This window comes from Lichenostomus cassidix, chromosome 1Aa, assembly GCF_008360975.1.
Source record: "Lichenostomus cassidix isolate B80296 chromosome 1Aa, HeHo_3.0, whole genome shotgun sequence".
Taxonomy (NCBI): domain Eukaryota; kingdom Metazoa; phylum Chordata; class Aves; order Passeriformes; family Meliphagidae; genus Lichenostomus; species Lichenostomus cassidix.
In genome coordinates this window covers 49679567-49693273 of record NC_139480.1, presented here as the reverse complement: position 1 = coordinate 49693273, position 13707 = coordinate 49679567, and the positions used below count along the sequence as shown (strand labels likewise).

Below are 13707 nucleotides of genomic sequence, written 5' to 3'. Positions count from 1 at the left end.
TAAGTCTCAGTTTCTTATATGTAACTCCAAAGAAGATATTCACTTCTCTGGTAAAGTTTATTGGGATTTTTTGATTTACTATTTTAACAGTGGGGTTGTCAACTGCAGCGTCACACGTGAATCTCGGTGTTCCCTTTTCTGAAATTCATTTTGTTATTTCTTGTGAGTATTCCGTTCTTCCTGTCCTAGATAGTTTTGTAACATCGCTAGAAAACATACCCCGTGTTTCAGAAGTGACCACTTTTTAGCAATTTACAGAGTTATCTCCATGTATGATTGGCACCAACTGATATTCCTGTCAAACCTTTAATGCAAAAATTCCCCTGCACTGGGCAAATTCAACAAATGATACAGACAAGGGTCAATGTACTGATCACCAAAATGCAGCAGGAGACATGTAGATTAAATATTAGGAAATACTTTTCAGCTATAACAGTGATTAAGTTGAAAGAACAAACTGCCAAATGAAGTTGGGTAATTGCCATCACTAGAGATTTTCCATCACTAGAGATTTTCCAGGCTATGAGTATGCATCCATTTAGCAGGGATGGCTTAAAAATAATGCAGTCAGTTTTGCCACAGTTCAGAACTTAGAATGAATGACTCATTATATGCATGTTTTATTCCAAATATTTCTTAAAATTTCTTCCTACTTTACCCTAGCTAGGGATAAAGCAGCAGGGATGTCAGCAAGAAACCCAGTAACATTTTCTCTCAGCGTGTGCCAAGCCTACATGAAATAAGAAACAAGTTGTAGTGAGAGAGAAGAAAGCCCAGATTGATGTGACCTTTATTATTTTAACAGTGTCTTTCAGCACAATTACAGAGTTGCAGGATTGCAGAGAACAGAGCTGGAGTATAAAATAACATAAATAAATAGAACAGGAGCCAAAGCAGTCAGCAGGAGGTGGTTGGAATTGGGCAGTGAAGGATGGGTGAAGGGTTTGCATTGGTCAAAGCCTTTATGATTCAGCCACCATAGTTGCAAATTCTGGAGAAGGGAAAGAATTTTAAAGAATATTAAAAAGCCAAAATTTAATGAAGGAGGAAGCATATTACAGTGAATACAGAGTCACTGGTATAGCAGAAACATCACAATAACAGAAGAGCAAAGAAATCCAAGTTAATTAAAGGGAAAGTATGATTTGGGAAATCTTACAGTGAAATGAAAAAAATTTTGAGGGTAAAGGAGAAATGCTGTATGTGCCAGACTGTAAGACTGTCCATGCTATTCATCTGAAGAACTTGATTAGTTCTCAGTTATTTCTTTGTAAATCTCAATGGGATGAAGGCAGGAACTAGAAATTTAATCTTGCAGTGAGATAAATTTCTTTTATATCAGAGTTAGGCAAAGAGAATCATTAATGAGTCTTTCAAAGTATCCGTGTCCCGTATTATAATTATATTGCATTAAAACTCAATTTTGTAATTGTAAATTGGGTGAAAATGACAGATTGCAAAACCAGAAGGCTGGTACCAACCTACGTAGCAATCCTGACCACGTTGTTGAGAATGAGAAAAATGCTTGTGGTGTCAGAGGGCCAGGATTTTACCCTGTGGCTTTTATTAGTGTAATATCCATAATATTTACATAAATGTAGCTATCTGTAGTTTGGGGTTATTTTGTGCTTTAGGGTATATAATGCCTTTCAGCAGGGAGATAAAGCATGGAAAAGGCACATTTGTATCCTGGTGAATAGCTGCCTGGTTATAATTCCTAACTCCATCTAACCTTGGAAGAGTTACACATGAGAATACCTTGCACAGTTGCATGTGCCTCAGAGCACTGAAAATGACAGACTGGAGGGAATCCCAAGAAGGGCAACAAAGACGATAAAGGGATTAGAGGGTATGCAGAGAGAGTGGTTTATGGGTTTAACATAATCAGCTGAGAGGAAAATGACAAACAGGGGAGGCAGTCGTCTGTAAAGGCTTAAGAAAAAATTACTGAAGTTTGACATAATGAAGAGTAGTGTTTGGCAACTAAAAAAGATAGAAGATGAAAATCAAGCATTTGAAATAATATTCTAGTGTTCAGTTGAAAAATGCTAAGCTCTAAACAAGTGAGATCTTAATTGACTGTTGTGTGCAAACAGATAGGACTTTTGGTGACGTGTCCAAAAAACATGTTGCCAAATGCAGACAAACCAGACTGGGAAATAAAAGTGTCAGAGGGTTTAAATTAATTCCAAATTTATCCATCGTTTTGAAAGATGTAAATCCAAATTAGGATTAGTGATGCAGATTACTTAACACAAAACATGTATAAATCCTGTACATGGTGGGTACAGAGACTGAAAGTGTTGCAAACTGAATTTAAGAGATAACATAAAGTGCTTGTGATAAAAAACCCAGCTATTCTGGGCAGAAAAGGAGAAAGGCTATGATTATTAAATCTGTGTGAATAAATCCTGCAGAGAGAAACATGACCTGCAGTGGATGCAACCTTTCCAAAAGGGAAAACTAGCTATGCATGTACCATTAAAAGAGGTTGTCATACTTATTACAGTTAAATTAAATCCCTTTTATAATAATTTGTATCTACAGAATATATTTGGAAAAGGTTATTCAGACTTGCAGCCAAATATTTTCTATAATACATTTTGATAGTGCTATTATCACTTAATAGCAATATATTTCACAGGTACTTTCTGATAGCCAGCAAACCATAAAATGCTCCTTGAATAATTGCAGCACGATTTAACTTTTCCCAGGACTTTCAATATATTCTACGTATTTCAAAAATGTTCTAGTTGAATAATCTTGTAAATTAGTTCATTACTTGTTTTTGCATGAAGGTTAGTCCAACCACAGGTGGCTTGTAGAAGCATTGTTACAAAGTGTATTCATATATGCAAAACTTCTGAGATAAGGCACTGTATATTAGTCCCTTGTAAATGGTTATTGCCTCTGACTGGCCTGTTAGCAAGTGAATCCTTGTGATTTACTACATCCTTGTTTCCAGTTGTAGTTTCCCTTCCAAACAAAATTAAGTTATGCCTTTCTTTGCACAAATAGTAGCTTTAAATTGCAAGGATTCAGACTGTTTTGTCCCATAAAATAAATTATTTGCTGCTTTGTGTCAGAGCTCTGACTTAAAAGGAGAGGATTGTTTCACTGTGTTCAGTACAGTTAGTACTATATACCAGCCTAATACATGCCCTCTAGTATTTTACTGAAATGACAGATGTGATTACAGAGGACATGTTGAAGGCTCATGATTTCTCTCATCAGATTGTGTTTTTTATATTATCTTTGCAATAGCAAATCTGTTTAGGAAACTTCATAAGTAATGACTCACACTAATTATTTTAGGAGATAGAAGAGCAAAGCAGGATAAGAAAAGATGGACTTCCAAATGATTTCCCTTTTTTGTTATGATTTTTACCTGGCAAGGTCATGACTTAATAGTTGTAATTTTGAATGCCTAATGCCACATTTTTACAACATTTAGAGGAAGTAATCAAAATATTTAAAAATGTTTGCAGGTGTTAGTTCCGTCTGAAGTAAAAGATTCTAATTTACGGGGATAAAAATTTGGATTTGTGCTGCCTACAGTTCATGATCTTTGAAAGTTCTCCATGTACTTTCTCAAGTATATTAATATCTAGAAACTAAAAGGCATTATGTGCATGTCCAATGCCAATACACAAAATAGATTTAAAACAACATTGTGGCCAGAAATATCAATTTTCTTTCCTTGTCTTTCTTAGAAATATTTTCCTGAAGCTGGCAGGGCTGCTTCAGCGTCAGTTTTCAGCCCTATCTGGAAGCTAAGGTTGGTACTGTTATTAGGTAACCTGGCCTTGACCTACAACTTTTTTTTCAGATTCATCATCTTCTGACCGTATTGGTGGAATGTGGAGAGGATTTGACACTGCACAGAAGGTGATCACGTCTTTCATGAACTGGCTCCAAGTTTTCGGCTCTTTGAAACTGGTCCATCAGCCACAAATCACAAATCGTGATCAGACAAAAGGTAAACTGGTGAAACTATTTCAGAGCTGAATGGTCTTGCAGGAATGAGAAAAGGTTTAGAGCAAGAGACCTAAGAGAAAATTTGTAATGTGAGACCCTAGCTAGAAGAAGGCTCATTAGGTTGGGATTAATGTTTGTGATCTGAGAAAGTTGTCACTGTGGTGTTAAAAATCCCTAAATATAAATTCTTACAACTGCTGTGGGCTCCTGAGGAACAGCATTCAAGGGCCATCAGGAGAATCAATATTAACCCTTGTGAAAGGCTGCTTGTTTGCAATCCTCTAGCGACCTAGGAAGAGGACGTTTGAAACAAGGGGTAGTAGTGTTGCCTGACAATTCAGTTGCAGGGAAACAAAAATGGTTTGCAACAGAAATACAGCATTGCAATACTGAATATGAATGTGATGTACATTCATGACTTTACATTTTATTTACATAGGCAGTTATATTCTTGAATTGGATTTATGGGCCAAAAGAAAAGCTGGGAAGTATCTGTCCTGCTTGTCCTTTGGTCACAGTCCCAACTGTTAACTTTTGTATGTATTTCAAGTCATTCTGGTATAAAAATTTGCTGTTAAAGTCAAATTTAAGAAACGGAAAAGAAACTGGAAGTGTTGTGTGGTAGGGCTATGGTCAGAAGAATCAAAAGAAAAAACCACATCATTCTCTTCTCATTATCAAGAATAAATGCAGAGTAATTCCATTTCAAAGTTAGGGAACAGTGAAAGCTGCAGAAGAAAGAGATAAGGAGAAGAGGCATTTCACATTGCTTTATTACAATGTAATAGATTTCAGGCATTGTTTCAACTCAAAGAAAAGAGTTATGGTAGTCTCAAATATAAAGGTTAATGCTGTATTTTCTTGTACAAGCCAAAATCATTATGCAATGTAGTTATTTTTTTCTGGTTAAGACTAGTTTTGATTTGCAGCCTTCTGAAATAGCTGAAAATTTATCTGATGTGAGAATGGTGGATCATGTGTAAGCTTACCTACATGAATTAAGTTTTCTCTTGAAAAACTTGCCCAGTGATTTTAGTAGTACCGTCGCTAATTTTAGTGTGTATAAAGAAGGGCCATATAATAAAAAATGTGAAGTTTCAAGTAATGACACCCACGTTGGATTCAGCAGCACTGCTGAAGTTTAGCAGCAGCTTCCTCTAAACCGTAATATAGTCATGACCGGAGAAATTAAGAAATTGGCTTTGGTCAAGGAACAGGGCCATAATCATTGATGTGCCACTGTATATCACCTGATTGATATGTCAATGACTGATTTCATGTATCATCTTCTAAGCTGGGAGACTGTGCTGGCTAACTATTTTGCTTTCTCTTTCTCTTTTAACTGACTTTTTTTGAGATAACATTTTTTACAAATTGCAGAAATTAGGTAACACAGAGAGGTATGAGGATGTTTGGGTATTTTGTTAGATTTCAGCTTATGATATGGCTTATCAGTACAGCAAAACCCTAGCAATTGCCTGCTCTACGTGATTTAGTATTCTGGCCACAAACTTCTGTTTCTGTCTCCTGCAATGAGGAAATATTTATAATTGCATCTTTTCTTGTCTTTTTCAACGTATTTCATTCACTCTCACCTCCCAAAGAGAGGAAAAAGGAGAAATTTTGTATGTGGGCTAAGCTGATTCATCCCAAGGGGAAACAGAAAACAGCACTGGCTTTTTAAGCAATGCTGTGAGAGGAAAAGTTGTTCTTTTCTTGTATTTCTCATATTCAGTAAAAAGGAGTGACAAGCTTTCTTAGGTGTGAAGACCCACGTAAACACTAGCAGAAGCTGGATAGACTGTTATTGTATAGAAATTCTGTAGCAAAATGAGTGTACTTTGAATTTTAAGAGCATTGCTTTGCTAAGTCATGCACTACTTTCCTGCTAACTAATCTGAAATGCTAAAAACAAATCAGCTAACGAAGCTGAAATGCTGGCACTCAGCTTTTACTCTTTCAAGCTTTATAGTCAAGCCTCAGCCTCTGAACTCGCAGTGTCCTGATCCTCACTCCGCTGATATCAACAGAGAAATTACAGTAACTGAAGTAGAGTTTGGCTGGGTATTTAGCCCTGCGCTGCGGAGCGCCCGACCCACAGCCGGGTTCTGTGAGCTCCTGCCCCCTCTAGTGTCACAACTCCGCTCCTCTTCCTCTAACGCCTCCAAGCAAGCAAGATATGGCAAATGGAGCAGGACCTGGCATTTCATTAAACCCAAGTCGTGCCCTTCACAAGGTGACAGCCCCCAGTGATTCCTAGGTTTCCCCAGTTCTTGTGTGTAAGGGTAATATTCAGTTGTTACTGTCAAAGTTTACTCCTCTAATTACATACCATCAGCGCCAATTTTACCATCACCGTCCTTGTCTCCAGCAGCCAGAAGAGCCTTCGTTTCTTTGTCTGATAAATCTCTTCCTTCTGGGGTAAAGCCCTTCAGTACAAATCTAAAGAGGAGACACGGAAAAAAGGATGGTTTACTAGGGAGTTTTTGTTTGGTTTTGTTTGTTTTTTTGTTTGGGTTTGGGGTTTTTTTCTGCAGAACAATTACACTTCATATCTATTTGTACCACTGATTTGAGACACAAGTTGGAATCCAGGACTGTGTCTTCTGTTGTTGACCTTCTTTAACGATCGGGAAAAGCACTTTACTCTGAAACTGCATTTGGCTGAAGAACTATCTGTAAGATATTGACAATTCATGTGTTTCAGGGATCCTGCAATCAAAGTGACAACTAGCTATCTCAAGCACCCTTTTGATCATATCCTCAGCAAACAACTGGCATAGCACACAAATACTAGTCAAGAGCTTGAACTGTATGTATGTTACTACCTAGAGTCCTGTAAAAATAACACACAGGATATTAGGCTCTTAAGATGGGGTTATTTGAGAAAGGATGTAACTTTACTAACTTCAATTCTTCCTCTTCAATGAAGCCGCTCTGATCTTTATCAAGAATATGGAAAACTTTCTTCACATCTTCCGGGCTCTTCTTTTTCAATCCTACCATCTCGAAAAACTTCTTGTAGTTAAAAGATTCAGCCGCTGTAAGAGATGAAAAACCAGAGAACTGCTTAGAAAAGTCATTGAAACATACCCCAACACATACCCCTGGTTTTCTTTCATGCTGCTGTTTTTCCTACCCTGGGAGGAACAGTCGAGCCCAGCTGTGCTAGGAGCTGGATGTACGCAGTGTGATTGTCCGTGCTTCACAGGTGCTAATGGGAATAACAAAGGGGCAGAGAGGCAATGTCTCTGTTTTGCAGATGAAGAGCTGAGTTACAGAAGGATGAGACTTGCCCAAGGTCACACAAGAAGTCTGTGATAGACTTGGGAGCTTTGGGAGCTGAGCTGAGGTCTGATGTGCTTGGTCTCATTTCAATGCCTTATACCTTTTTTTTTTTTTTTTTTTTTGCGCTAAGTTTTACACTAGGACAGACATGTGAGAGAGCGGACTCTGACTAATAGATAGCTGTCACTATTTGACTTCCACCCCTGGGAAAAAAAAAAACCCAAAAATGCTCTTGCTCAAACATTGGCGAGAAGTGTTTCAGAACACAGTTTGGTTTTTTTCCTGGAGACTTACTAGAAATCAGTGTTGCATCTCGCCCGCTAAAGGAATGTGCAATCGTGGTGTGTGAGCTCAGACACTGCAAGGGAGTGCTGCACGGCGCGCTGCCTGCAAGACCTTGTGAGGAGCTGTCTCCGGGGAGGAAAAAAACAAACAACCCAGAGCCCTTGAAATCGGAGCCGAGTTTACCTGCTCCACCTCCCCGTCCTTTAACCGCACCCGCTTTTGTCCCACCCAGGTAGCCTAACAACTCTGATGTGGATTAGAAATACCATACAGTGACCTCCAAAACGTACGGTGGACGTTTTTTTTTTTCTTCCCCGTGCATTCTTATTCCCGCCGCATTGAATTTTCCCATTACATAAAATTAAGGAGGCTCAATCTTTCGTGATCTGCCTGACTGAGATCTGTCATTAGTTGCTGCTAATTGCATCTGCTCCGGGACTTGGAGATGGCCATAGAACAGTGGAAGCTAATGAGTAAAACAGCTGCTGGATCCAGCAAAGCAATTTGTCGCTCCCTCTGACTCTCCGGCTTCTGAGCTCAGTCGAGCTCAGCGGGTCTTGCGCTTCTGTCTGTTCGGGAAGGTCATCGCACAGAGCAGGACAGACAGAGGCGGCTCCCTCCCCGAGATGGTGCGGTCAGCCAGGTAGTTTGGGGGAGGGGGGGGATAACGAGCATCCCGGAGCACGATTTCTGGCGTTTCTTTGAGAGCAGCCTTAACTAGCTGAATCTCTGTAAGCACGGAGAGGGTTTGCTGTCAGTTTTAGGGGTCGCGATGAGTGAGGGGGTAGGGAACATCTGATACCCGGAGGGAAGTGTGGACCACTGCAGCCATTCGACCTGCAGGGTGTCCCTGCAGTCGAGCAGTGCACCCGCTTGCTCTACTGTTGCCTTCTGCTCCATCCCGAAAAGCAAAGCCCACCCGGGGATTCTGCATAGGAAGTACAAGAGAGGTTTCTTATATCCTTGGAACGGGAAACAGCAGTCCTGTAACATCTGAAACTAAATTTCAGGAATGAGTGGGAAGCTGCCGGCATCCACTGCTGACTCCTCTATCCCACACCAAGATATAATGCAGCCTGGTTCGCCGAGGGGTTTGTTCCCTTTGAAAGTATCCTCTCGGTAGAAGCAAAGTCTGTCCGCAGTTACTGCTTGCTTTCCTTTAAAATAAATATTTCACCTCTCTAACGCAGAACAACTTTGCTGAGGATGCAGCCTTGTACTTCATAAACCTGTCAGAGGCATTCATTGAACATCTGAAAACACATCCACATTTGAAATTTTGTCTAGCCAGTTCCTCTAATCTTCTCATAGCTAAAATAAATGCGCAGCTATCCTAACCTGAAGAGATGAAAGGAGGAAAAGAGAGAAGGAAAAAAAAAGAAAAAAAGCACTCACCTGAAAAGGCTCCCACAGCCTTCTTGATATCCTCAGCGTTGAGCAAGTCAGTCATAGCCATCCTGCAACTGTTTGAACAGAGAAGCAAGTGCGAAAAGATTAAAAAGTGCTTTTCTCATCATTTCTGCTCATATGACCAAAGCTGCAGTGCTGTGTGGGGATGGCACACCGGGAAAGGCTGGACCCGTGCCAGCTCTGTAGCTCTGCGTGGATAAGTGCCGTGGGCTGTCGCTCTCCAGTTTGCAGAGCACCAAGTAGTCCACACACAAGAGGGTTCAGCTAAAGAGAGGGCACGGGGATGCCTTTGTGGGGACTGGGGTGGGGGAGGACGTGAGTGGGGGTCGCTCCCTGGGAGGCTGGAGTCTGAGCCTTACTGGCGCAGTGCCAGAGTCTGCTGTGATACCGGCTGGAGAAAGAGTTTTGCCAAGGTCAAGTCCTCGGGTGCAGTGGACAAACTAGTGGTGCAGAGCAGAGCCTTTTCCTTTAGTAAGTCAGGATGAGCTTTACCAGTTATATTCGGTGGTGAATAAGGAGCTGCAGCATATGCCAAGCTTCAAGCTGCTCTTGAGGTCGGGAAGCAAATGTAATGTAGCTTTTGAACATTTGCCTTACCGTTCAATCACTTTAAACATCTCCCTCTTTTCCCTTCCCCCTTCACACACATATTCCTTTTAGACCTTGTTTCTTTCGGGCCAGTCCATATTAAGCATCATCCTCACTGAATTAATTATCACATCCCTGCGAATCCTACAGATCCCGTTTGTAATGCACAATATGCTGCAGAATCTTCTGTGAAGGGGTATGGCAAAATGAGATGCGAGGTGACAACACACTCGTGAGGAGCTCCTGTGCAGTAGTGGGCTTCTCTGGCAGGACAGGGCACTACCCATTAGTGTCAAGAAAAAAAAAAAAGCAAAAAGCAGCATTTAGGATTTGTAATGTGTTTTCTAGGGTTATTTCTTTTCCTCCAAGAATCTGTGCCCATTTTTCACATAAAATATGGCAAGTAGTCCAACTTGCTTTCAGAGTTTGGGCAGGAGCCATTAGCCTGAGGTAGCCAAGGTTAGGGCCCAGTAGTAGGGCAGATCTCTGCAGGAGTATTGGCATCGCTGCTCCAGGAGAGACGGGGGAGGACAGAGAGGTGGCAGCGAGATCCCCGGGCGCGATCGACGGGTACGGCCCGGTCCCGCTGCCACAATCACACCTTTCCTCTGAATGGGGCCGCCGGAGAGCAGCCTCGAGAAGGGGGCGGCTGGTGCAGAACCTCGGGTCGTGCTGTCAGTAATTGCTCGGTGCTTTTAAAAGTACGAGCTCCATCCTTTTTCATCCTTTTTTTCCTTTCTTTTTTTTTTTTTTTCCCCATGGCCCAAGTTCAGCTATAATGAGTAAGTCATTACCATGCCACTGAACGCAGAAGGACGGAGGAGGAGGTGACATTGGGGTCCCCCCCTCCCTTTTTTTTTTTTTTTTCTCCTTGTCTTTCTTTAAAGTCGTCTGTTCATTGTGGGAGGGACTGTCGTTTTTCTCTCGTTGGAACTTTCCCCCGGCCTCTCTTTTCCGTGTATTTCCTGAGCTGCAAGAGATGCTTAGTTGTCTCCAAGGACAAACAAGGAGATGGATGGTGGAGCAAAGTCCCTCTCCCTAGGCTGAACGCATCCTTCCCCGATCTACAGGGAAAGAGGAATTGAGCGCTGGGATGCTGAACCGAGATAAACATCAGCCCCACAGAAGAGCTCTACGCACCTTTCCCGCACGTTCTCGGCCTCCGTTGTTTTGGAGGCTGCAGTAAAGACAGCACTAGGGGTACTCAGGTCTCTTGCTTTAGCAGAGGTCAGCTTGGAAAGCACAGGTTAAAACCCTACTGTTAGGTTAAAACCCTGTTAGTCCGTTTTAAACGTAGGTTAAGTGCAGATCCATCAATATGCAGCTATTTGCCAGAGATCAATGTATCATGTTTATGAAATTGACGTCCCTTTACTTTTTGTTAACTGAGGGAAGAGAGGAGAATCTCTTTTTGCTCCCAGCGCAGACACCGCCAGCCCAATGCTACATCGCCCTCTGCTTTCCCTGCTTTGCTGCGCCCAGCACCGGCGCGGTCAGAAGAGGAGTTGGGCCTCAGCCTCCGCAGGTTTTTCCCCTTTTTTCCGAACCTTTTGCAAACCCTCTGTTGAGCCACAGAGCTTCCTTTTAGATCCCTACAAACGGGAACGCACCTGCCCGCCCGCCAGTGAGGATGCTCTCCTACCGGGTGACTCGTGTTTCGGTGTTAACCCCGCTCTGCTGACGAGGCAGAGCACATTTGGAAGGCTGCCCTCGGGGGGAATTCGAGACGATGGCTGGCAGAGGCGATGCGCAGCGCTGCCTGCTGTGCTGGCAGACGCCGATCAGGTTAAGTAGCCTCATGCCAAGCAAGCCGGCCAGAGGCGCATTCCGTGGCTGCGTCCCGGGGATGGGAGCCCGGCGGCTCCCTCCGCATCCCTAACGATGCGCGAACTACCCAGCTTTCCCCTCCGTCATCGGATCTGCCGGGCCTCTACGGCCTAATCATGCTGCGGAGGCGAAAAGTGAGAGGTGTCAGAAAAATGAGGCTTCAGATCAGGTGGAGCCATCTGTAGAGCGTAAATAACATTTCCCCCAGCTCAGAAGCCGTGTGTACCCTCCGCAGCCAGAAATGGGGAAGCAGCGACACACAGGTTTGCGAAGCGGACAGCTGGGATCTGACATGGAGGAGCGGCTGAGGCCCAGCTCTAACCTCAGAAGTCTCTCTTTAAGGACAGCTAGCAAACTTCCAGAAGCTTTAAACCACCAACCTGTAATCAAAACTGTCATTCTAACAAAAAAAAAGGCGTTTCACGAATTGACAGTTTCTCACTCGACCCCTTCATCTTTTTCTCATCATCCGAGAGATGAATGACGCGTTTTCCTTTATCTCTGAGATTTTGCCAATTTTCCTGCCCGAACTATTCGCAAAATCCACACCGTGGATTTCCAAGTTGTCTGCACCAAAACTTTTGTGTAGATCAACTCCCCCTTCCACCAGCGCCAGAGTGATGATACTGTTAATAAGTAAACGACCAAATAAATTAAGTAGAAATCTGCCCACCCTCGCCGAAAGCCAAGAATTCAAGGAGAATTTCCTGAACAGCACGAAGAGCTCACATCAAGATTTGAAGCAGAAGGACTGCAGTCCTTTGCAAAAAAGGATGACACATTTCCTTTAGCTTCCTAGTGACCACACCAAAGAGAGCAACTTCATCTATTCGCTTACGATCATCAGTGTAGAAAGAGAGATGCAATTTCCCGACGTGTTTTGGGTGGGTTTTTTTGTCTTCGGTTCACAGCTGGCCATTTCAGTAAATTCGGTTCACGAGCCCTTGCTCGTGTTCTCTTCACTTTCGTCCCTCCCTTTCCCGGTTTTGTCATTTCCACCTTCTCCCCCGCTTTTCTCCTCCATTCCCCCTCAATGAGTTCACCTATTTACTCCTTTTGATGGTCTATTCTTCTCGTTTGGAGTCTTCTCTGCGGGAAGCCATTCCTCAGTTTTTGAGAGATTTGCATCTCTTTGTTTCCGGGCTTTTGTTGGTGGAAAGGGGGATGGGGTTGGAGTGATGGAAGATATCCTTATCTGTGAAGGTCCTGCTTCTTGCTCGGAGCGGGTGAATCCACGTTTGCTGTGGAAATTTGAGCATTTTCTTGCTACTTACCTCTTGGATCTCTCGTAATCACGCTTGAAAAGGTGTTAGATAGGGAAGTGGTCAAAAAGAGATGGAACTCCGGTTAGGAACCCCACTTATATAATCTCTCTCGCTCCTTCTATTTTCAGCAGGTGATACCCACTCCTCACTGGTATCAGATATTCAGGGGTTTTGTTGGTGGTGTCACATTTATCTTTCCCTTAACTAATCGAGGAACACTATTAATAATCCTTGGCTCTTACCTTCCCCTGGCTGTGAAAACCCATTGCATTGGCAAACTGATGGTCTGCTTGAAACTTGAATGTTTAAGGGGAGAGGCAAGCAGTATAAGTGAGCTGTTAGGGGACAAATAGGCAAATAGCAATGATAAAAATGCCACTGAGCCCTTTTTTGCCCATTGTGTAATCCATCTGGGGACACTTTTCCTGATATTTAATGTTTTTCTGGTAAAGGAAAACGTTTTGAAAGGACCATGGATCATATATCAGATGAAAGTGGCATCAGGGAGACCACGATGCATCAGGAAGTTCAGTTTGGGAGCTGAGATTCTGCTCATGGAGGGAATAAGGAGATATAACCCCCTCATCAGCTTGAGGGAAAGCAAAGATAGGCTCCAGAGTTTTCCTTTTTCTCTCTTTAGCCTTGACAGATACTACTTGAAACAAAATAGAACAGGTCTCCTGCACCTGAAGCGACAACATTCAGCTTTATATTTTGGCCTTGAAGGGAGTCAGAAATATTTTTTTTCCTGCAGGCAACAGCAAACTCAATTGTTTAATTCTGATTGCTCATACTTACAGGGGCATGCAAAATCTGCATTACTTCTACAGTAACTGGGCAAGTTACTGTAGAAGTCTAAAAAATTTACAACCTGCGCTTTCTTAGGAGAGACAGGGAATTGTAAATGAAGAGATCCTATAGGTACAGCCATAATACATTGACTGTAACCTTTTCAGCATATAAATATTCTTTATGCTGAGTTGCTCATTCCAGGGAAAGACACCTTTGAAGACACTTCTATTTTTACTCTGCCAAGGAATAATAACAATAAAAATGCCGTTGAAAT

General features: G+C 42.4%; 2 protein-coding genes across 4 annotated transcripts in view; one reads left to right on the top strand and one right to left on the bottom strand.

The window, feature by feature from the left end:
- The window catches only part of NCF4 (neutrophil cytosolic factor 4), a 53403-nt gene that overhangs the window by 9834 nt on the left and 29862 nt on the right, over positions 1–13707 (top strand). For all 3 annotated transcript variants that reach the window (XM_085048860.1, XM_085048859.1, XM_085048857.1), the window contains exon 2: positions 3830–3979. The gene's annotated coding sequence lies outside the window, so the exon portion shown is untranslated. The remainder of the gene's footprint in view (positions 1–3829; positions 3980–13707) is intronic.
- PVALB (parvalbumin) lies at positions 774–12757 on the bottom strand. The gene is made up of 5 exons (XM_085048871.1): positions 12651–12757; positions 8947–9014; positions 6887–7019; positions 6311–6420; positions 774–991 (listed from the first exon to the last, which is right to left on the bottom strand). Exons 2-5 carry the CDS (start codon positions 9005–9007, stop codon positions 963–965), a joined length of 333 nt encoding a protein of 110 aa, XP_084904997.1. The 5' UTR covers positions 9008–9014; positions 12651–12757; the 3' UTR covers positions 774–962.